Source organism: Eublepharis macularius, chromosome 5 (assembly GCF_028583425.1).
Source record: "Eublepharis macularius isolate TG4126 chromosome 5, MPM_Emac_v1.0, whole genome shotgun sequence".
NCBI lineage: Eukaryota > Metazoa > Chordata > Lepidosauria > Squamata > Eublepharidae > Eublepharis > Eublepharis macularius.
In genome coordinates, this window is record NC_072794.1 from 4,594,227 (window position 1) to 4,616,058 (window position 21,832).

Genomic DNA, 21,832 nt, shown 5'->3' on the forward strand with positions numbered 1-21,832 from the left:
AAAGCTGCACCTGTACCAGTAGGTAGATGTCAGATCAAGGCAGCGCGTCCCTCAGTAGCAGAGAGTGACTTGGCCAGCAGGTGCCTGTTCTTGGTGGTTTGGGTCTTCTCTGCCAGGTCTCTGTTGGCAAGAGTGCGCCATCCACACAAACCCAACAAAGCTGACCCACAAAGCGCTGCTACTTCCTCGAAGGCTCTTTGCGCTGGAGCAAAGCACCATGGCCAGCAGAATTTGTCACCAGGATCCAGTCCTCTACATGGGGCTGTATTTTGGAGCTGCAGCTAAGTGATTTCTGGCGCTAGCAATTTTACATTGCTCAGAAGGTGCCAGGGCTGCTGCCTTCAGCGCCAGAGGAATGCCAGCCTTGGTGTTTGTGCTAATGAAATGCTACTCCCTTGGCGGAGCAGGAAACTCAATCAACATAAGGGACACCTGGCATTTTTCAGGGGGTGGGGGTTGATGGCCAGTTGAGCTGCTCTGCCAGCCAAGGCTGTTCTTGAACAAGGGAACCAAACTAGTTAAATCTGCCTGGGGTTTGTGCTGCTGATCACTGGATGAACTTGTTGTGAGAGTTCTTTACTTATAAATATACCCTGCTTCACAATTGAAAACAGTCCTCAAGTTGTCTAAGAAACAGGGCTTTTTTTCAGCTGGAACACGGTGGAACGGAGTTCCGGAACCTCTTGAAAATGGTCACATGGCCGGTGGCCCCGCCCCCTGATCTCCAGACAGAGGGGCGTTGAGATTGCCCTCTGCGCCACTAAGCTGCACGGAGGGCAATCTCAACTCCCCTCTGTCTGGAGATCAGGGGGCGGGGCCACCAGCCATGTGACCATTTTCTCCTAGGGCAACCCACTGAGTTCCACCACCTCTTCCCAGAAAAAAAGCCCTGCTAAGAAATACTAAACCACACCTTTCCCTCTCCCAAAGAATTACACAACAGCAAAGAGCCAAAAGTGACACAAACAATCAGCCAAACGAACTTGGAAGCGGCCAAATGACTCTGCTTCACCAGGGGCTCCCTTCCCCCACCCTGACTTTCTTAAAAGGTGGCATCATGAGCTTCTGTCCTGCTGCCAGCAACCCCTCAGGGGAGGACTTGGATGATCTTGCCCTACATGATTGCCCATCAAAGCATGGCAGGTACAGAGGGTGATCTCTGCAGTGGGAGATGTTAGCATGGGAGGAGGCAGGAGACCCCGGCCCAAACCAGGGTTCTAAAGGCTGAAGCCAGTGCTTGCGGCTGTACCCACCTACAATCTGGTAGCCGGTAAACTTGGGTGTGACCTGTAGAGAGGGGTTTTTCCTTGTCCTTGCTGTTGGCATTCTGACTTGCCTTCATAGAATCATAGGGTAGGAAGAGACCTCCAAGGTCATCTAGTCCTACCCCCTTCACAATGCAGGAAATTTGCAACTACCTGCCCCCAGTGACCCCCGCTCCATGCCCAGAAGATGGCAAGGACCGCCAGGATCCCTAGCCAAATTGCTTCCTGACCCCAAGGTGGTGATCAGCATTACCCTGGGCATGTAAGAAAGGACCATGAGAACTAAGCACTGATGTAACCCTTCCTGCCCTCCCTCTCATCTGCTGAGGTTCACGGAATCAGTGTTGCTTTAATGGGTGTCAGATCACTGTGTTCACCTGGCAGAGTTGGTCTGGCTCCTAAAGACTTCATGCCACAGTAACTATGCTGGTCTTTAAGGTGGCCCGAGCTCAGTCCCCCCCCCATGCTCCCAAGTGTCTTATCCCCACACCAGTTCTAGAGCCAGGCTGTTCTATGGAGGTGCTCCATGGAGTGAAGTGGACCACTTTGTTGCGGTGACTAAAATACTTCTTTTGGACAATCTTTTAGTTGAGGGAGGGAGCTTTTAGTTTTGTGGCAGGTGTTTGTGTGTATGTTTACTCAGAAGGGACTACAGGTGTTTAAATTACCTGTTTTGATTTGCTAATTGATTCCAATAAATAGTTATTACATAGTTTAAAACCCTTAGTAAAATGTTTACATTTTTAAGACTGCAAAGAGAGGACAGGGTTGTCTGAAGTGCCTGAGAATGCAAAGTTAAACTTTCCCCTTGACAAGGTTAGTGACCGCTTCAAAATCCAGCAATCTTTGCTACTTGGTAGCTTGGGGAGGGGGGGGGGGGCGGGTGACCTGTGAAAGAAAGGGGTCGCTACACTGGATGGCTTGAGGGGTGTGTGGTTTCATAGTTGCTCATTTTACAATTTGTAATTTCAAACTTCCAAAGGTTACTCTCCACCTTGGGTCTGTGGGATCTCTTAACTCTGAAATCACCCATCGTGTGCTTGCTTTGCAATACACATGGTGTCCCATGTCAGGCAGACCGTCCTTGATGCCTCCCAAGCAGGACAAAGGCCGGCTGACTCACCCGTAGAAGGGGAAAAACAGGTTGCTGCCTTTGAGCAGGAAGAGGGCGGGCTCTGGCGGGGTTTAAAGCTCTGCCAGGCTCCCTCTCCGCAGAAGGCTCCTGCCACACCGGTCTGGCTGTGCCATGGGCCCTTGGCTCCTGCTCGCTGCCTGCTGCCTATGGGCCGGCTTGGGGAGTGCTCGTTTGACATGCAACTACCCTCCCCATCTGTGGTGCAGTTCCAGGGAGATTGCAGGGGCCTGCCAGGTAAGAGAGATGGGGGCGGGATGATTGCCAGTTGGTTGCTGCCTGTCCCCAAATGATCCCAAACGACTTAACAAGGTAAGTTTGCAGGGGGGAGGGAGCGGGGGACACAATTCACAGTGGCTTGTCTGACTGACATGCACCAGGTTGCATAGTGTGTTCACAGTCTTTTGCAGAGCCCGTTTCGCTCTGAGGCCCAGAGATGGGTGGGGGAGATGCAGTAGAGGGGAGTAGAGCCATTGTGATAGGCAGCCTGGATTGCGAAGTTCAAAATCCTGCTTTCCTCAGAGGCGAAGGGTTCCCTTCACAGGTGTCTTTGCTTCTCCAGTCAATCCAGTTCTTTCAACCTGGTGGCTACAGCATGAGAGCCTGTGGGCCTGGCTTTGATGTATCCTGGGTGGCGACCCACCCCACTCCAAAGACTGGAAATAAATGGGACCCGCTTGCTTTCACGAGCACGTGTTCTGTGATCTGGTTGGGAGTTTGGAGGCCGCGCTTGTGGCGCCAAAGGGCTTGGTAGCCATTGCATCATCAATGCTCTCACTTCGCTTACCTGTTCCAAAACTCTGCAGGAGGAGACTCTGGGTAACATCTGCCCCCTGGCATGAGGGAGGCTTGCGCAAGACCTCCAAAGGCTGGTGGGGACGAGTCTTGCAGCTCCTAATACTTGTAGAGCAAGCCTTGATGGGTTTTCTTCGGCTCGAGGAGCCTGAAGAAAACAAAAGGGCTGCACCAACCACAGAAAAATGAAAGCAAGCAAAAGCCAGAAGTGTAAGAGAACAAGAGTATTTTATTATCCCAGTTTTAAAAAATCCCTACATGTTTTGCTGTAAAACTTCTTTGGGCGAATCGGCAAGCCTTTCATTTTTCTTAGAGCAAAAATGCAAAAGCAGTAGTTTTTAACTTGGATAATACATTGCTCTTCCTCACTTGCACCGTTGGCTTTTGCCTGTTTTCATTTATCTAGGAGCTGGCCCAAGAATTTAGGAACCAGACGTATTTTTCAGCCTTCATGGTTTTGTACTTTAATGACCATATTTTCCAGCTATTGTTACCACAAAACCTAATCCTAAACACTTCCAAGTTTCAAACTAATACACCACAATAGCTAATCCTCATTGCGACCCTGATTGTCATCACTATAACAAATCTTGATGTAACTTTCCCCTAATTTCTGATAATTCAATTATTGCTTTTAAAAGCCCCATTTTTAAACCAGAGCCAGTATAGAAAGCAACTGTGTAAGAAATGGGTTCATCTATCACCATTGAATGGTGTAAAGCCAGGGTTTTTTTTCAAGGGGAACGCGGGGGAACGGAGTTCCGGAACCTCTTGAAAATGGTCACATGGCTGGTGGCCCCGCCCCCTGATCTCCAGACAGAGGGGAGTTGAGATTGCCCTCCATGCTGTTGAGCGGCGCAGAGGGCAATCTCAACTCCGCTCTGTCTGGAGATCAGGGGGCGGGGCCACCGGCCATGTGACCATTTTCTCCTAGGGCAACCCACTGAGTTCCACCACCTCTTTTCCCAGAAAAAAAGCCCTGTGTAAAGCTAACAGTGACAAAAACTTAATGCATGTGCAGTTGTCATTTTAATGAACAAAACATTCTAAAGTGAAATTATAATTAAGCTTGAATTGTCAGTCAACTAAAATCATTGCTGAAAATACTCAGGACCACAGTGAAACGTATAGGTACCATGGCAACCTGGGATTTGCAGAGGCCTCCTGTAGGGCCAGTTTGCCAGCAATTCAGAAATTGCTTATGTTCATGCAGTTAAACTGGCCACGAGTGGTTAGAAGGTCCAGCACCATTAGCCACATTGTGGTTGCTGGGACTTGTGGCCTAGGATGACAGCCAGGGGGTGGGTGGCTTTGGGATGACCCTGCAGAAGTGAGGCTGGTGGCCCCACAGAAACGGATCTTTCTTCAGTGGTGGCACTTTGGCTCTTGAATGCCCCCCCCCCTTGAGGCTCTCCTGTCACCCACCCCTCTCTCTTTTAGAAGCCAGGCCAAATAATCTATTTATACCCAGGCGGGCAACCTTTTCATATCACTTTTATAGTTGAGTTGAGAACTGTTTTATGAGGCTTGTTTTATGCTCTGGCTAGGTTTTTAATTCTAGATTCTTAGTTCTTAATTTCTACTTCTATGGTATGTTTTTATTATGTTTTATTTAGTAAGCTGCCTCAGAAATTTCCTAAATAAATAAAATAATAAATCATAGATTTATGCAGATTGGCTATAATTCTATAGGGGAAAAGTAAGACTTGAAAATGTTTAACCTGTAAGAAGTCCCTGGACAGTCTATTCTTGCTTCATGAATTTAAAATATATTGGTGTGGGGGAAATTCTAGGTTTTTTTTTTTAAAAAAAGGCATTTGTGTGCATGTGAGTCAGAAGCCAGGCCAGCCTGTCCTCGAATATTTGAACAAGAAGAGCTGCAAAGTAGAGATGGCAGATCAAGACTGTTTTAGAGGAAACATAAAGAATTGCCTTTTTAAAGAAATTTTAAAAATGTAAAAAAAGCAATGCTGCTTTGGGATTGCAGGATCTTTTTGTTTTTAAGCTAGTTGAAGCATTGTTTGAAAGTTGAGGGACAGTCAATGGATCCTAGTTGGAAGGGATCCAATCACCGTAGGGTCTCATTCTGATAGGGTCTTGGCTCTTTTCTGCCACTTGTTTCCACTGTCCTATTCCTGTACTCCTAAACGTTTTTAGTTGGTGAAAAATTGGGCTTTTCATTCATCACAAGATTTCCCAAGAATGAGACTATCTCTATTTTTTTAAAGAAGAGGGACACTCTTGGGGTTAAAGGTTGGTGGGTTGGGTGGTGCTCCCACCAGGCATGCCTGCCGTGCCCTCCCCCAATTCAGCCTGGCAAGGGTGAGGGTGGATTTTGCAACCTCTCTGTGCTTCAGACAGACAGGCCTTCCTTTAGCCAGTGTGGCCCTGAGCGCAGGCAGCAGAGGGCTTCACGGACCCAAAGAGTAACTTAAGGCAGCTATTTAAAGGAGGTGCTCATTGTAAGCAGGTAAAAGTTACCAGAGTTAAAAAATAACAATTTATTCTCCTTCATTCTGATGCTAACAACTCCCTGAAACACTGAAGCCTGGTACAGATGCCATCCCCTAGTCTGGTGCAGATTCACCGTAGTAGGGTTGCCAACTCCAGACTGGGAATTTCCTGCAGATTTGGTGGATTCTGGAGAAGTGGGATTTGGGGAGGGGAGGGATCTCAGTGGAGTATAACACCTTAAGAGTCCACCCTCCAAAGCAGCCAGTTTCTTCAGGGGAGCTGATCTCTGTGGCCTGGAGATCAGTTGTAATTCCAGGAGATCTCCAGGGCCCACCTGGAGGCTGGCAGCCCAAATAGTGGCTGGCCCTTCCCCCTTCCTTTTTATGCCTTGGTCAGGAAAGCCCCAACTGATGTGCAGCCCACGCGCACACACACACACACCCGCTGGGAAAGCCCCCCATGCCCGCCCCTCTCCCCACTCCGGGAGCAAAGCTGCAGCTGTTCTGAGGAGGACCGGCAGCCTCAGTTTCACTTCCCACATGAGAACGGGAGGATGGGAGCACGGGGTGGGGGTGGGGGGTTGTTTAGGATTCCCTGCAGCTTGACTTCCTGCCAGAGACTTGCTTGCTGACAGCAAACAGAACCAACCCAAAAAGTCCCCTCCTGCTGTGTTGGTGCAGTCCTCAGAAACCGCAGGCACAGGCTTGTTGGTGTACTGGCCACCTGCAGTGGCCCTGTTGACACCCACTGGTGGTGGCAGAAGTGCCAGGGAGGGGGGGGCTGCTGCTGCTGGAGGGCGTGGCTGCTGAACAGCCAGTTAGGAGGTCTTTGAACAGAAGCCGAGCCCTGCTGGGTCCGACCAGGGGGCCTTCTAGGCCCAGATCCTGTGATTCTGAGGCCCAGGGCCACCATCAAGGATTCAGAAATAGTCTCCTCCCACCCTGGAAGTTTTCACGCCTGGAGAGCTTGGAGATGGTTTAGGGGTCCCTCTGCCTGGCAAATGGGGGCTCCACCACCCATGTTATCATTTCAACACCAATACAAGGCTGATCTTTTTTTCTTCACTTGACAAGTACACAAGTTGAGACTGGATCCCCAGGCTGTGTCGTGAACCACTTGTATGAGTTCTCCTTGATCCCTGTGTGTGTGGTGCCCAACTGGCATCAGGACTGGCCTGCTGCGCTTAGAGAAGGGGCTTCAACGTCCCCCTGCGCCATGTTCCCAGCCTGAAGCAGCTGGGGGGGGGCACACTATCAAGCCTCTGAGTTCACCCATGAGCCCCCTAGACTGCACACACAAGCAGTGCCCCACTCCTGGCACAGCTTCAGGCCAGGAAAATGGCCTGGGGGAGGCTCTAAATTTGGTCTTCATGCACAGAAAGCAAGGAGAGTCCAAACTCTCCAACAATAACAACAACAACATTCGTTTTATATACTGCCCATCAGGACAACTTAATACCCACTCAGAGCGGTTTACAAAGTGTGCCATTACTATCCCCACAACAAAACACCCTGTGAGGTGGGTGGGGCTGAGAGAGCTCCAGAGAGCTGTGACTAGCCCAAGGTCACCCAGTTGGCTTCAAGTGGAGGAGGGCGGACTCAATCCTGGCTCTCCAGACTAGAGTCCGGCACTCTTAACCACTACACCAAACTGGCTCACCTGTGACATGATACATCCGATGCTGGGGGGGGGGGGCAGACACAACCCCAGCCTGTGTACTTTGCCATGTGTGAAGACACAACACTGGGTAATATCCTACTTTTTCTGTCTTTCCATTTTCCTCTTTGTGGCTCCATGTACACCTATTACAAGTAGATTGATAGCTGATTGGCATAATGTTGCCAGGTCCCTATACCGTCCTGGCGGGGGGGGGCACCTGGCAGGGGGAACAGGCCTGCGAGGTGCACAGCAGATGTGCTCCCAGCCGGCACGATGGCATCACTTTCTGAAGTGACGATATGCCAGCAGCGGGTGTGCTTCATCGCTTTGCATAGGCCCAGTTCAGCATGGCGGGGGCCAAAACTGATCCCTCCAAAGTTCAGGAGCATGTCTACTGCCAGGCACAATGATGTCACTTCAGAAAGTGACATTGTTGTGCCCACTGGGGGCCAAGCTAGAAGTGACGAATGACACTTGAATGGCAAGTGAACAGACTCACATGTATTCCTCCCTGTTCACTTGATCGAGTGGAGCGCAAGTGAACAGGGAGGAATACACGCGAGTCTGTTCACTTGCCGTTCAAGTGTCATTCGTCACTTCTAGCTTGGTCCTCTGAGTGTATCCGCTGTGCATTTGCCCAGGAGATTACTTGCCTCCCCAGGCCTGTTCCCCCACATTTCCTCCCCGCCACAGGGCTTTTTTTCTGGGGAAAGAGGTGGTGGAACTCAGTGGGTTGCCCTCGGAGAAAATGGTCACATGGCTGGTGGCCCCGCCCCCTGATCTCCCGACAGAGGGGAGTTGAGATTGCCCTCCGCGCCGCTGAGCGGCGCGGAGGGCACTCTAAACTCCCCTCTGTCGGGAGATCAGGGGGCGGGGCCACCAGCCATGTGACCATTTTCAAGAGGTTCCGGAACTCTGTTCCACCGCGTTCCTGCTGAAAAAAACCCTGCTTCCCGCCCCCTGCCCCGCCAGCCAGGTGGTGGGGGGTGGAGGCTGGGAGCAATAGTTTCAGGACGGGACAGAAGGAAACACGTCTTTACTTGAGTAATCCAGTGGTGGTGGTCAGGAGACCGCAGTCATAGGTGGCTTTGGAAGGGGACTGGACAGACGCATAGAGGAGAAGTCATCAGAAGTGACCAGCCATGGTTAGTAAAGAGAACCTCCACATTCAGAGGCAGTAAATCTCTGCATAACTTTGCTACGGAGCCGCCTGCTGGTTGAAGGTTCTCCATTTGAAGCATGCAGAAGCTTGATTGATTGTATGATGAGAATTACTTTTGGGATCTATGCTTCTATGCCCTTGAAAAAGTTTCTGATGAAATGTGTGGTTTAAATTACCAGTCCACCCTTGGGCAGGGACCCAGGGACTAGCAGTTGCATCTGCTGAGGATCAGGCCCTCCTCAAGAGAAACCAGTTACCTTTGACTAAGCTACTCTTCACCAAAGACCCTGTGTATTTGCTCTTTTGCACTTGTTAGAAGGACCCTTTGTGTTTCCTGTTTACACATTTGGAAGAGATGTACACTGAAGAAAAGAAAAAACATTATTTATTCACATGGTTAGACTCTTTACTTGCTTGCAGAACGACTCTCGACTTCTTTATGATGTTATAAATTATTCATGGAATGTACTGATTATTTATTACGTTTGTACTAGTTTGTATGATAGACCTGAAATACTTGATAGATAGATTTACATATACGCACTATGTCACTTTATATTTAAATGAAATTTACTTCACTATCAGCAGGAACGTGAGAGTGATTCCTTGGTTACATTCTAGCCTAGGCTGTGGCTTCCCCACTTCCTTGTTTTAAGTCTGCTGGGAGGCAGGATCAGGGGGGAGGCCTCGGCCTCTGTGCCCTGGAGTCCCGGCTTGGCCACTGTGTGAGGCAGGTGAGCCCTCTCTGGTCTGATCCAGGAGGCCTCTTATGGGGTTCTCACTTTCCTGGACCTACGATATAGAGCAGAACTACAAGTGACAAAAGGCACAGGTTGGACACTTGTCAGCTTCCCTCAAGTTTTGATGGGAAATGTAGGCATCCTGGTCTCGCAGCTTGGCTCTCCGACTGCTGTCCAATGGACTTTTCAACGGTCACTTGTCCAACATTCCGCCAAGCTGCCTACATTTCCCATCCAAACTTGAGGGAAGCTGACAAGTGTCCAATCTGTGCCTTTTGTCACTTGTAGTTCTGCTCATAGTTGCAGCCTTGTGTGCAGTGGGGGCAGGGAACGGCAATGGAACCAGTGTCTCCCCCTGCCTCTGCCCTTCACTGCATCGGGAGTTGTGGCACCAGTGGGGCAGCCTACAGGGCAGGGAGCCATGCATGGCTAGGGTTGCCAGTTCCCTGCTGGGGGTGCGGTTAGGGATGCCAGACCCCTGGTGGGGGCAGGGGATCCCCCGCTCCGCCCCACCCCCCACCCCCCACCCCCACTTACCTAACCAGCGGGGGGGGTCACACTTTCCGTGCGAGCTCCCCCGCGGCTCTGGTGGGACTTGTGGAAGGCAGCCTCTGGCTAGAGGTTTTGGTCCTGCACGGGTGCACCAAGGTCTGCTGTGTTCCTCTGACCGGTCCCTGCAGGCCCTTCTCTCTCAGGCTAGCCATTGCTACAGCCGGCACTTTTCCAGAGGCTACTGTTGTTCGACGCAACAGCCTTCCTGGAGTTCCTGTGAAGGCTCCTGCACTGCTGAGAGTCCACGAGTTGTATAAGGTGAAATTATCCAGGAGTGCTTTTGATGCTGATAGCGAGATCTGATTGTTGATTCTTAGGGATCTCTAATTACATATCGTGTTTATCATTGTAGCACACCCTGGATTTGGTTCCAGAGAAAGGCAGGCTAAAAAATAAATAAATATGGCTAACAATCCTTTTCTAGGCGGCCAGCTGCTGCTCGTGTGAGCAATTTAATTCCCTGGGTTAATTGCACAAAGATCTTCCTGAACCCTGTGCTTATAAGGGAACGTATGTTAATAATAATAATATTTGATTTCTACACCATCCTTCAGGACAATTTAACAACCACTCCGAGTGGTTTACAAAGTGTCATTATTATCCCCACAACAACAATCACCCTGTGAGGTGGGTGGGGTTGAGAGAGCTCCTAGAAGCTGTGACTGACCCACAATCACCCAGCTGGCTTCAAGCGGAGGAGTGGGGAATCAAACCCGGTTCTCCAGATTAGGGTCCTGCGCTCTTAACCACTTCACCAAACTGGCTCTGCTTTGTAGATGTCTTTTCACACATTGTGGGGATCTTAACTCCCAAATCCCACATGACACATGTGAAGCACCTCTTTCTTTTTGGCTCTCTTGAGGGGCGGATTGGAAGGTAGCAAGGGGGAGGCCAGGCTGTCTGGCCCAGTGATCGCCCTGGCCTGTTTCCTGACACGAATGACTTCTTGCAGGTGGAGCAACTCTGTGCCATGCGGGCAGCCCCCAAGGCCTCCCCGGTCTCCGTGCAGCTTTACTACGAGAGCCTGTGTCCAGGGTGCCGTGGTTTTCTTGTCACTCAGCTCTTCCCCACTTGGATTATGCTCAATGAAATCCTGAACATCACACTTGTCCCTTATGGCAACGCGAAGGTAAGAGGGTCGGAGAGCCTCGGTAGGCCGGGTAGGACTGCACGCAGGGCGGCAAGTCCACTGAGCTTTGTCCTTGTTGCAGGAGACAAAGGTAGAAGGCAAGTGGCAGTTCGAGTGTCAACATGGCCAGGAGGAGTGCAAGGGGAACCTGATGGAGGTGAGCAAGTCCAGGATGCTTGGGCAGTGTCTTGGGGGTCCAGGCAGAGGGAGAGCATGGCTAGCAGCCAGCTTGCGATGCCCCTTGTAGGCCTGGCTGGAGAAGCCTTTGGCCACCAAAGCTCCGGCCCTGGTGCACCAGCCTCTCCTGCCCCTTGTGATGCTTTCCTTCCTGCAATGAGCTTCTGCTTCTCCTAGGCCTGCCTCATCCACCTGCTCGAGGACCTCGGTCTTTACTTCCCAGTCATCTTCTGCATGGAATCAGGCAGCGATGTCACTGCGAATCTGCCACTGGTAAACGATCCTTTAGTACTCCCTCTCTGTCCTGCTCTCCTCATTGCTGATCTGTGTGTGTTCAGGAAAGGGCCTTTAGGTGATCTGCTGGAGCCAGTCACAAGAGAATGGCCCGAGGTCTCCAGAAGACAGCCTGCCCCAAACCAGACTTCTGATCTATCTAGCTCAATGCGGAGCTCTGACTTAGCAGCTCTTCTTGACTCTCTTGGGTAGAGAAAGGCCTTTCCCAACCCCTGAACTGGAGAGACCAGGGGCTGAATGCAGAACCTTTGGCATGCAAACAGGGGCTCTGCCACCGAGCTAAGTCCCCTCTAGAAAGCTTCTTAGCTGAGCCAAGCATGTGGGATAAAGCCATTGATCTCTGAGCCAAGCTAGAAGTTACGAATGACACTTGAATGGCAAGTGAACAGACTCACGTGTATTCCTGTTCACTTGCGCTCCACTTGCACTCCACTCGATCACGCAGTGATCAGGGAGGAATACACGTGAGTCTGTTCACCTGCCGCTCAAGTGTCATTCGTCACTTCTAGCTTGGCCCTGAGTTCTTCATAAACGTCACATCAGAAGGCGGTTGGTGGATGCATCCTCCCAGAATATAGTGGATGTAAGCCTAAGGCGAGTTGTCTGCTTCAAGTCATGGGCTTTTATTCGGGTAAGATGAGCCACCACCTTCTGGCAAAATGATGGCAATGTGCCCCCCTATCTCATACCTAGTTTCCTCTGGGACTTCGGCCTGTTTTGGAGCTGGGTTTTGTAGAGCTCTGTAGGCCTGTTGTTTGTTTGTTTTAAAAATTAGATAGAGTCATAGAATCATAGAGTTGGAAGGGGCCATACAGACCACCTAGTCCAACCCCCTGCCCAGTGCAGGATCAGCCTGAAGCATCCCTGACAAGTATTCGTCCAGCCTCTTCTTGAAAACTGCCAGTGAGGGGGAGCTCACCACCTCCCTAGGCAGCTGATTCCACTTTTGAACTACTCTTTTGAGAACAGATCATACTTTTGAGAACAGTTTCTGTTCAAAGACGTTTTCAGCAAATTATGAAATGGTGGTATTAAAATGGTCAGCCCACATTTGTGGAAGGCACAGGGCTCTACCTCTCTGGAATAAATCCAGGTGATGGCAAAACGGAACAGGCAACACCATGTGGCTGGAGCCCAAAAAGAGAGCAGAGCAGCTGTGGACTTTTCTTTGCACTGGATTCCACAGATCAATTCTGCTAGCAGTGATGCTTTCCAGTGGTGCAAGGAGGTTTCTCTGGTGCCTCTTTGAACCGCGTGCACTGGAAGAAAGTACCATCATTAGACGGACAAGTCCACAGGATCCAGAGATCCCAGGTCCCCCGGTGGGGGCAGAGGATTCCCCCACTCTCACCCTCCGCCCCCAGCCACCACTCACCTGGCAGATGGGGGGAAAGGTGGGGGAACAGGCTTCCCACACTTGCTCCCAGGGCAGCCCATCATCTCACTGCACTGGGAGTGCTCCCATGCTTCACAGTGGGCCAAACTCCTGGGCCCTGCCTGATGACATCACTTCCTGGAAGTGATGCCATTGCACCGCCTCATGAGCTGTTTGTGAAGACAAAGAATAAGGTGAGTGCTGGGTCCCTCGCTCCCAGCAGGAGGGGTAAGGGGACCTGGGGACCCTAAGGACCTTGCCTGTGAAGTTTCACAGAGCACCCCAATTTCTGTTGATTGCAAAAGAAAAGTCCTTCAGAGCCTTATAGTATAGACTCAATTTTTCAAAACAAAGATTTTGTCTAGCCTTTGAAAGCCAACGCTGAAGCTGCCTGGCCCTCTATAACCCAACTCTTTCACACACTCTGTTCTTACAGTGCCTGAAGATTTATGCTCCTGAGGTGTCTTTGGCCAACATCACGGCTTGTGTGAATGGAGATCTGGGCAACCAGTTGATGCATCAAAATGCACAGCGCACCACGGCCCTGAAGCCACCACACCGCTATGTGCCATGGATAGTCATCAATGGGGTAAGTATCAGGGGTTGAATACACATGCTATTTTCCCACCATTTATGCGCTTCTCAGAGGGTTGTTCACATACTCTCACTTCAATCCCGCCATTCTTTCACATGCGTTTCGCTGTGCTTCAGACGAGTTTGTCATGCTTTCCAATGCTTCTGTTGCACAGTTCTCACCATGGATGCGAACAAACAGAAGCGGTTCACAAAGAGACTGCCCCCTTTTAACCACCCCCACTTCCTTGTGTCTTGCCTTTCCAGAACACCGTCCCTCTTTGCCAAGCAATTCTTATGGTCCCAACTCTGTCCAAGGCATGCTCGCACCCCCGTCCAGTTTATTTTTTTTTAATTGTGCTTTCCTAGTGCTATTGCGCAATCCCATTTCAATTCCCAACCGGTTTGGGAAGTGGCGTTGTAAAAAGCCCGTAGAAGCATCGGGTGGGGGGGAACTACACCATTTTTAATACAGTAAATAATGTTTTACTGCCGAAGGACAGCCTAGGTAATTTCCGATAAGCGGACTGTGGCTGAAAAGGTTGACTCTTTCCAGGGTTTTTTTTAAAATTTAAATTATCAGTACAGCGCAGGAAAACCGGAAGGCAGGGAAGTGTGGATTCGGCCAGGGAGAGGGAGAAAGAAAGAAAGCCCAGCGTAAGACTGGGAGAAACCAGTCTCCACAATTGCAGCTTCTCTCCAGGCTATAGAGATCCATTCCCCTGGAGAAAATGGCTGCTTTGGAGGGTGAGCCCCATGGCATTCTACCCTGCTGTCAGTCCTTGGCAGGGAGATCCCAAGTCCCTCACGGCAAGCACTCAGGTGCATTGGTTGAAGTAACTTTTATTAGAGATCTATCCAGCGCAAGTGATCTATATGAATGTATTGGCAGAAGTGACGATTCAAAAAGGGATAGCGTTAGTTATAGGGAAACTTCCTGCCCTTTGGGTCCATCAACATTCTGGTGCGAAAACCCCAAAGAGTTACGTGGGAACTGATTAGTTTAGGCTAGACAGAGTGCAGAATGGAATCATCTCAGTCTCTGAGAAAAGATACATCGCGCGCTGCCCGCAGCTGGCATCCAAGGACATTTACTGTAGAAATGAAAGTAAATACCTTCAACAGGTAACAGACAACCCCAGCTGGCTCAGTACATTTCATGTTAGCAGTTTACACACACTCAGATGATTAATACAGTATACAGAATACAACCTTAGCAAACAGTGATGATCAGCACAAAATGCAAAACACATCAATGGCAGGTATGCAGGCAGGCATACATGACACCTGCTATCTCCAGGCCCAGGCCCTGCTATCTCCAGGAATTTCCCAGCCTGGAGGGGAAAGGTCGGCTCTAAATCCTGTGAGTGGAAATCACAGCGCCGGCTTGCCTTTGGGGACCATCCACGGTTTACCAATAGGTAAAGGTAAAGGTCAGGGTTAAGGTTAGGGTTAGGTGTGCAAGCACCGAGTCATTACTGACCCATGGGGGGATGCTGCATCACGACATTTTCTTGGCAGAATTTTTACAGGGTGGTTTGCCATTGCCTTCCCCAGTCGTCTACACTTTACCCCCAGGAAACTGGGTACTCGTTTTACCGACCTCGGAAGGATGGAAGACTGAGTCAGTCTTGAGCCAGCTACCTGAACCTGGCTTCCACCGGGATCGAACTCAGGTCGTGAGCAGAGCTTGGACTGCAGTACTGCAGCTTACCACTCTGCGCTATGCGGCTCCTGGTTTACCAATACAATCCATTTATTCTTTTTTGCTGTCAGCCAGAATTTCAGCATGTGTTATCCCCTGTAGGGTCTGGTAGAAAGCTGTGCCAAAGAAATTTTCCTTCCTCCCTTACTTCCGGAAATCTTTCCTCCTAGGTTTCACACCTCAGTGCCATAAGGCTGCCCATTGGTTGCTGTGCAACCTCGTCCTCCAAGAGTTCAACATTCAGTAGAAGCCTAGGGGGAGGGGGAGGAGCATTCAACCTCCCAAAGGAGGGGAGATGGGCCGCTTTCTGTGCTCGCCTCTTTTTAAAAATTTCCCTAGAATCCCTGGGTTCACACGTGTGTTAAATTTACACGGGAAAGGTGCATGCCAGCGTCCTGAATGGTTCATTGCTGCACCCAAGGAGTCCTTTGCATGCTCAGGCCCAGGGCTTTTTTTCTGGGAAAAGAGGTGGTGGAACTCAGTGGGTTGCCCTCAGAGAAAATGGTCACATGGCTGGTGGCCCCGCCCCCTGATCTCCAGACGGAGGGGAGTTCAGATTGCCCTCCGTGCTGCTCAGCAACGCAGAGGGTAATCTCAACTCCCCTCTGTCTGGAGATCAGGGGGTGGGGCCACCAGCCATGTGACCATTTTCAAGAGGTTCCGGAACTGCCTTCCACCGCGTTCCAGCTGAAAAAAAGACCTGAGTTTTACCCTTATTTGAAGGGGTTAACAGGAGCTATGGCTAAGCATTCTCTCGGCACCTCCTCCCTGGCATGTCATGTGCTTCAGGGTCACTCTACACGTTACTTCTTTTATGAGTTCTCCACAGAGCCCCACCCATGCATGGTGCAGTCACACAGCACCTCCAGGGAACGGCTGCTCAAAAAATGGGCTCAGAAAGCTGTTGCCAGGGGAGGGAGAGCTCCTGCTTTCCCCCCAAGGTTTTTTCCCCCATTTCTGCTGCTGCACATGGGCACAATACCTCCACATGGAGCAGCAGAACTCATAAATGAAGTAATGTGTGAAGTGACCTTCAGGATTCCTTTGCTCAGCAACCTAGCTCTGTGGGTCTCCACCCAAAATTCTCTAATTAATTTAATTTAATTTATTATATTTATATTCCGTCCTCCCCGCTTTCGCAGGCTCAGGGCGGATGTTGCCGTCTACCTTTTTTCTATAGAACATCCCTCACTTCTCTCTTCGCAACCTCCTGGAAATGGCACATTTCCTGCAGTTTATAAGGGTGTGTATCTGTGTGTAGCTTGCACTTTGCCACCATCACATCTCCCCATTTCTCTTCCAGAAGCACACAGAGTCACTTCAGTCGCTGGCAATGGAGGCCTTGTTCAGGCTGGTTTGCAACTTATACCAGGCAAGCTTCTTTTCTGGAGTTAATTTCTGGTTGGGCAGATGAAAAGCAACTCACCAACAATATGGCAGTCCCGTCTTTTTCCTGCCCCAGCTTTCCCTGAGAATAATTTTCTGGAGGGGCTTTGCTCTCCTGTCCCAGGCCTGCAGAGAAGGCAATAGGGAATAAGCCAAGAGCTTTGTTGGCGCCATCTTGTGGTGTTGGATACAAACTTCTGACTTGCACAGAGCTCTTCCTCAGGCTTGGATGTTCAGAGCATAAGGGCACAAGGAGGGAGGTACAAGCAGCTGCTGCATTGTCAGACAATAATTTGTCTGAGGTCTGCCTTGCAGATGGAAGACAGGGAGGAGGCGATGGCAGAAGTATTAGAATAGGTTTTAACAGGGCTTTTTTTCTGGGAAAAGAGGTGGTGGAACTCAGTGGGTTGCCCTCGGAGAAAATGGTCACATGGCTGGTGGCCCCGCCCCCTGATCTCCAGACAGAGGGGAGTTTAGGTTGCCCTCGGCGCTGACAATCTGAACTCCCCTCTGTCTGGAGATCAGGGGGCGGGGCCACCAGCCATGTGACCATTTTCAAGAGGTTCCGGAACTCCGTTCCACTGCATTCCAGCTGAAAAAAAGCCCTTAGAAGAGTCTCCAGAGAGTCTAGTTGTGCTACCAACCCTGGCAGCAAATCCTAACAAGAAACACGCTTCTCGTTTGACTGTGCCAATCAGTTTGGAAAAAACTTGTCAAAGTAAGAACGAGTTAGCTGAAACATCAGAATTACCACTGGTTGATTACGAGCTAGACTCCTTACTTCTGCATTCTATATACTCTAATAAAAACCCATCGTCTTTAATGGATTCAAAATCCCTAGCGGATGAACTAGCTGATGCAGCCGAGCAAGTTTCAATCTTACAACCTGCACCAAATAGACAATTAAGGGTGGAAATCCTCCCCGGAAGGAGTGCCTACATGCGGGAAAATGGATGTGTTGGAGGAGCAGATCTGAGAGGAAATCGAGATCATCTCTTCGACTGCTAAGAAAGTCATTTCAAGAAATACCAAAAAAGCCCTGGGTTTTAAATAAACTCAGCTAGCCAGAGCTAGAAAAGATCCTCTGGGAAAGAGAGAATATGTAGAAATATGTTGCAAAGTGAATAAGGCCCTTTGTCAGGCTCAAAAGAAAGAAGGCAAAGAGGAGCAAAATGTGCAAATACAGGGTTATGTTCTTTGCCTAATTTGGGGTGGGGTGGGGGATGGGGCTATCCCTCTTGCAGTTCTGAGCTCTGCCTTTTTCTCCTCCACAGGGAGAGCTGCCTTCTGCCTGCCAAGGACATCCCCAAGCCCCTGATTCTCCATCCCCACAAAATAACTGCCTGAGGGACTAATTTCAGGCATTGCATTCCTGCCTCTCAGTGGACCCTTGAAACCCACAGGTGCATCTCACACCTGAGGCAGACCAGAAGGAACCTTCTCCATGCTGTCTCCTATACGGCCTGGGCCTCTGGAAGGCAGCCACCTGCAGTGTCGCAAGAGGCGAGAAGCGGCAGGCCTCCTCTGCCTACATCTCTACAGAAGAAAAAAGAGGCTGCCAGGCGCTTGGCAGGGCCCTCTCTTCTCTCACAGTCCTGTTCGAGCAAGCCTGTGGAGGTGTTTGGCTCCCATGAGGCCAGGGCAGGATTAGATGCATAATCGCCAATGTGTATTCCTCTGATTTTACCCAAAAATGGAAATTGTGACTTGGGGGGGAAAAGTTTGATTTCTTTGCCTAATTTTTTTTTTAATAAATTTTTTATTGGAATTAGAATCATTTGATTTCACATTACAATCAATTCCCGTTTCCCAATTTCTAACCCCCTCCCTTTCCCCCCTTTTTTGTAGACTTCCAACAGTTTTCCAACCCTTTGTCCCTTTTCCCTTACTCGTTTTAAATTCATCTATCTAACAAACATATACTTTCCCTTTAATCTAAGCAATAATTCTTTAACTATTTTTAACACTCTGTACCCTATCTTTAAGTCCCTTCTTCCGTATTAGACAAACAATTTGTCCCTTTTTCCATAATTTCATAATTTCCTGGTTTCAAATATTTCTATAAACCATATACCATATAAACCATATAATCCATACGTTCATATAAGTCAACCAATTTAACTTATATTCTGTATATTACTTTTTCTACATATCTTATCTTCATTCTACTTTAATTATATTTAATTATATTATTAATTTCCTCTTTCTTTAATTATACATCTATATAACTATCATCAAAAGTTATCAATCAATTTGATCCATATGTTTCTTCAGGTAGACTTATTCAGTTTAACATGTTACACGTTTATACCAGAAACAATATTAATTAGTCGGTCCTTATAGTTAGTTATTTTCTATCCATATTCTATATATTTTTCTATATATAACAATCTAACAAGATAACTGCTTAGACATTTTCATTTCTCTCTCTACCCTCCGGTAAAGTCACCCCCCTCTACATTTTGTCATGTTTCAATAGTTCTCAAACTGCCACAGTTCTCCTCCCACCTCCCATTTCTTCAACACATATTGCTTCAGCTTCTCCCAGTCTGTGTTGAACTGTCCTGGGTCCAGATTTCTCAATTTTCTTGTCATTTTGTCCATTTTGGCCATATACAGCAATTTGTAAGTCCAGTCCTCAATAGTTGGCACTTCTTGTACTTTCCATTTTTGCGCATACAAAAGTCTGGCCGCTGCTGTCATGTAAAATAGCAATGTTCTATATTGAGCTGGAATGTTCTCCATTCCCAAGTTCAGTAGCAGGAGTTCTGGGTTCTTATTGATTTGAAATTGTAGAATCTCACTTATTACTTTTATTATTTCTCCCCAGTACTGCCTAGCTACCTCACACGTCCACCACATATGGTACAGAGAGCCCTCATGTTTTTTACATTTCCAGCATTTATTAGAAGTGTTCGAATTCCCTAGCGCAATCTTCTTTGGTGTCATGTACCAACGATAGATCATTTTGTAAATGTTCTCTTTGATATTAGTACACGTTGTAGTCTTCATTGTGTTTTTCCACAAGTGTTCCCATGCCTCCATTGTTATTTCTTTGTTAAAATTTATGGCCCACTTCACCATTTGTACTTTAACTATTTCATCTTCAGTATACCATTTCAACAGTACTTGGTATACCTTGGAAATTTCCTTCTTATCCTCTTTTAAAAGTGTCTGCTCTAGTTCCGAATTCTCTGTTCTTATGCCTCCCTTTACACAGTCCGAGTTGTAGAGATCTCTGATCTGCCTATACTGAAACCAGTCATAGTTGGGAGATAACTCGTCCTGTGTCTTTATTTTAAGTTTGGAAGATTCTATTCGGGTTATCTCCTTATATGTTAAACACTGTTGCTCAGTATCGACAGCTCTCGGATCTATTACTTCATATGGAACCACCCACATGGGGGTTCCTTCTTGTAGAAAGTCTCTGTACTTCTTCCAAGTTGCAAATAGGCTTTTCCGTATGTAAAGATGTAAGAACATAGAGTTCACTTTCACTTTATCGTACCATAGGTATGCATGCCATCCGAATATTTTTTTATATCCCTCTAGGGCCAATAATTTCTTATTCTTCAACGTCATCCAGTCTTTCAGCCACACTAGGCAGATTGCATCATAGTAAAGTCTTAGATTGGGCAGTTGCATTCCGCCTCTTTCCTTTGCATCTTGTAAAACTTTCATTTTCACTTGAGGCTTCTTGCCTGCCCAAACAAAGTCTGATATTTTCCTCTGCCATTTTTCAAACTGCTTAGAGTCTCGGATAATTGGTATTGTCTGTAACAAAAACATTACTCTTGGTAACACGTTCATCTTAACTGCTGCAATCCTTCCCAACCATGACAAATTCAATCTATTCCATTTGATCAAAGCTTGCTCAATCTGAGTCCATAATTTTTCGTAGTTATTTTTGAATAGATCTATATTCTTTGCAGTCAGTTCAACTCCCAAATATTTCACCTTAGTTGTTACTTCACAGTCCGTTATTTCCATTAACAGTTGTTGTTTTTGCTTAGTCATGTCAGACTGTGGCTAGATAAGGCACTCTCTGCAAGATTCCCTTTAGAAGCAAGAATAAGTCCAATGTCTGGCAAAGGAAGCTTTATTGCAGAAAAGGTCCATTATAGTCCACTGTCCTGAATAGGAGACTCAGGATGGTACATGATCATTGTTACCAATGAAGAGCAAGCATAGGATACAGAGTAACAATACCCATCTGGAACAGCCTCCCCCCACAGTTCTCAAAACAACATCTTTCAGTCCTGGGAAGCTGCTCTCCTTCAAGGCCAATGCTTGGTGGAACGGTGTTAGACAAAACAGTCTCCTCTGGTGGGAATGCTGCCTGGGAACTGGTGCACCTGAGGAGAAAACACTTAAACACTAAAAGCATTAGAAAATGGAGTCAGTACAGTTTAGATATATACTGGACCTGACATTTCTGCCCCCCTTAAAATAGATCCCCCCCTGGTTTATATGGGTAGCGAGTATGAAAAGCTTTGGTTAATCTAGGAGCATGAACATGTGCAGAGTTCACCCATTCATCGTAACCAGAATCAAAGTCCTTCCATCTAATGAGGTAAAAAAGCTGATTTCGCTTGAGTTTAGAGTCCAAAATTTGTTGTACCTCATAGTGTATTTGGTCGTCAATTAAAGTTGGAATGGGTGGAGCTTTGATATGCCATTTGTTGTCGGTGGGAGCTTTCTTCAAAAGGCTGACATGGAACGTATCATGCACATGGCGCAGGTTCTTGGGCAAAGTTACAGCGACAGTCACTTTATTTATTACCTTGCGCACAGGAAAAGGTCCTAAGAATTTCAGAGCGAGTTTGCGGCTTGTCTGAGCTAGCTTTAGGTTTTTTGTGGAAATATACACATGATCTCCTGGTTGTAATTCCCATTCGGCCACACGATGGCGATCTGCGTATTTTTTGTAATCCAGTTTGGCTTTTTCAAGGTGTCTCTTAATAATAGTCCACTGCTGCACCGCCTCCCCCCACCATGAGGATACATCTGGCAATTTAGAGGAATGGAGAGGGGGTGCGTCCAATGGGAAGGGATTGAAGTGAGTCCCGTATACAATTTTGAAGGGGGCTTCTCCCGTTGAAGCGTGTACACTGTTGTTATAGGAGAATTCGGCTAGAGGGAGAAGGTCCACCCAGTTATCTTGTTGAAAATTGATGTAGCAACGAAGGAACTGTTCTAATATTTGGTTTGTTTTTTCGGATTGCCCGTCGGTTTGTGGGTGGTGGCTTGAACTGATGCCTTGTTCAATATTCAACATTTTCAAAAGCTCCCGCCAGAAGTTGGCAACGAACTGTCCGCCGCGATCCGAAATCACCTTGGACGGAAAAGAATGTAATTTTACGATGTGTTTTAGAAACAGATCCGCTAGTTTTCGAGCGGAGGGTATAGCAGTACAGGGGATAAAATGGGCTTG

At 48.2% G+C, this 21,832-nt stretch overlaps 1 protein-coding gene across 1 annotated transcript; it reads left to right on the top strand.

Moving 5' to 3' along the window:
• The first annotated feature begins 2,449 nt into the window (after positions 1-2,449).
• IFI30 (IFI30 lysosomal thiol reductase) lies at positions 2,450-18,463 on the top strand. Its single transcript, XM_054981675.1, has 7 exons — positions 2,450-2,634; positions 10,712-10,888; positions 10,971-11,045; positions 11,243-11,338; positions 13,171-13,323; positions 16,316-16,384; positions 17,673-18,463. Exons 1-7 carry the CDS (start codon positions 2,512-2,514, stop codon positions 17,751-17,753), a joined length of 774 nt encoding a protein of 257 aa, XP_054837650.1. The 5' UTR covers positions 2,450-2,511; the 3' UTR covers positions 17,754-18,463.
• The last annotated feature ends 3,369 nt before the right edge of the window (positions 18,464-21,832 follow it).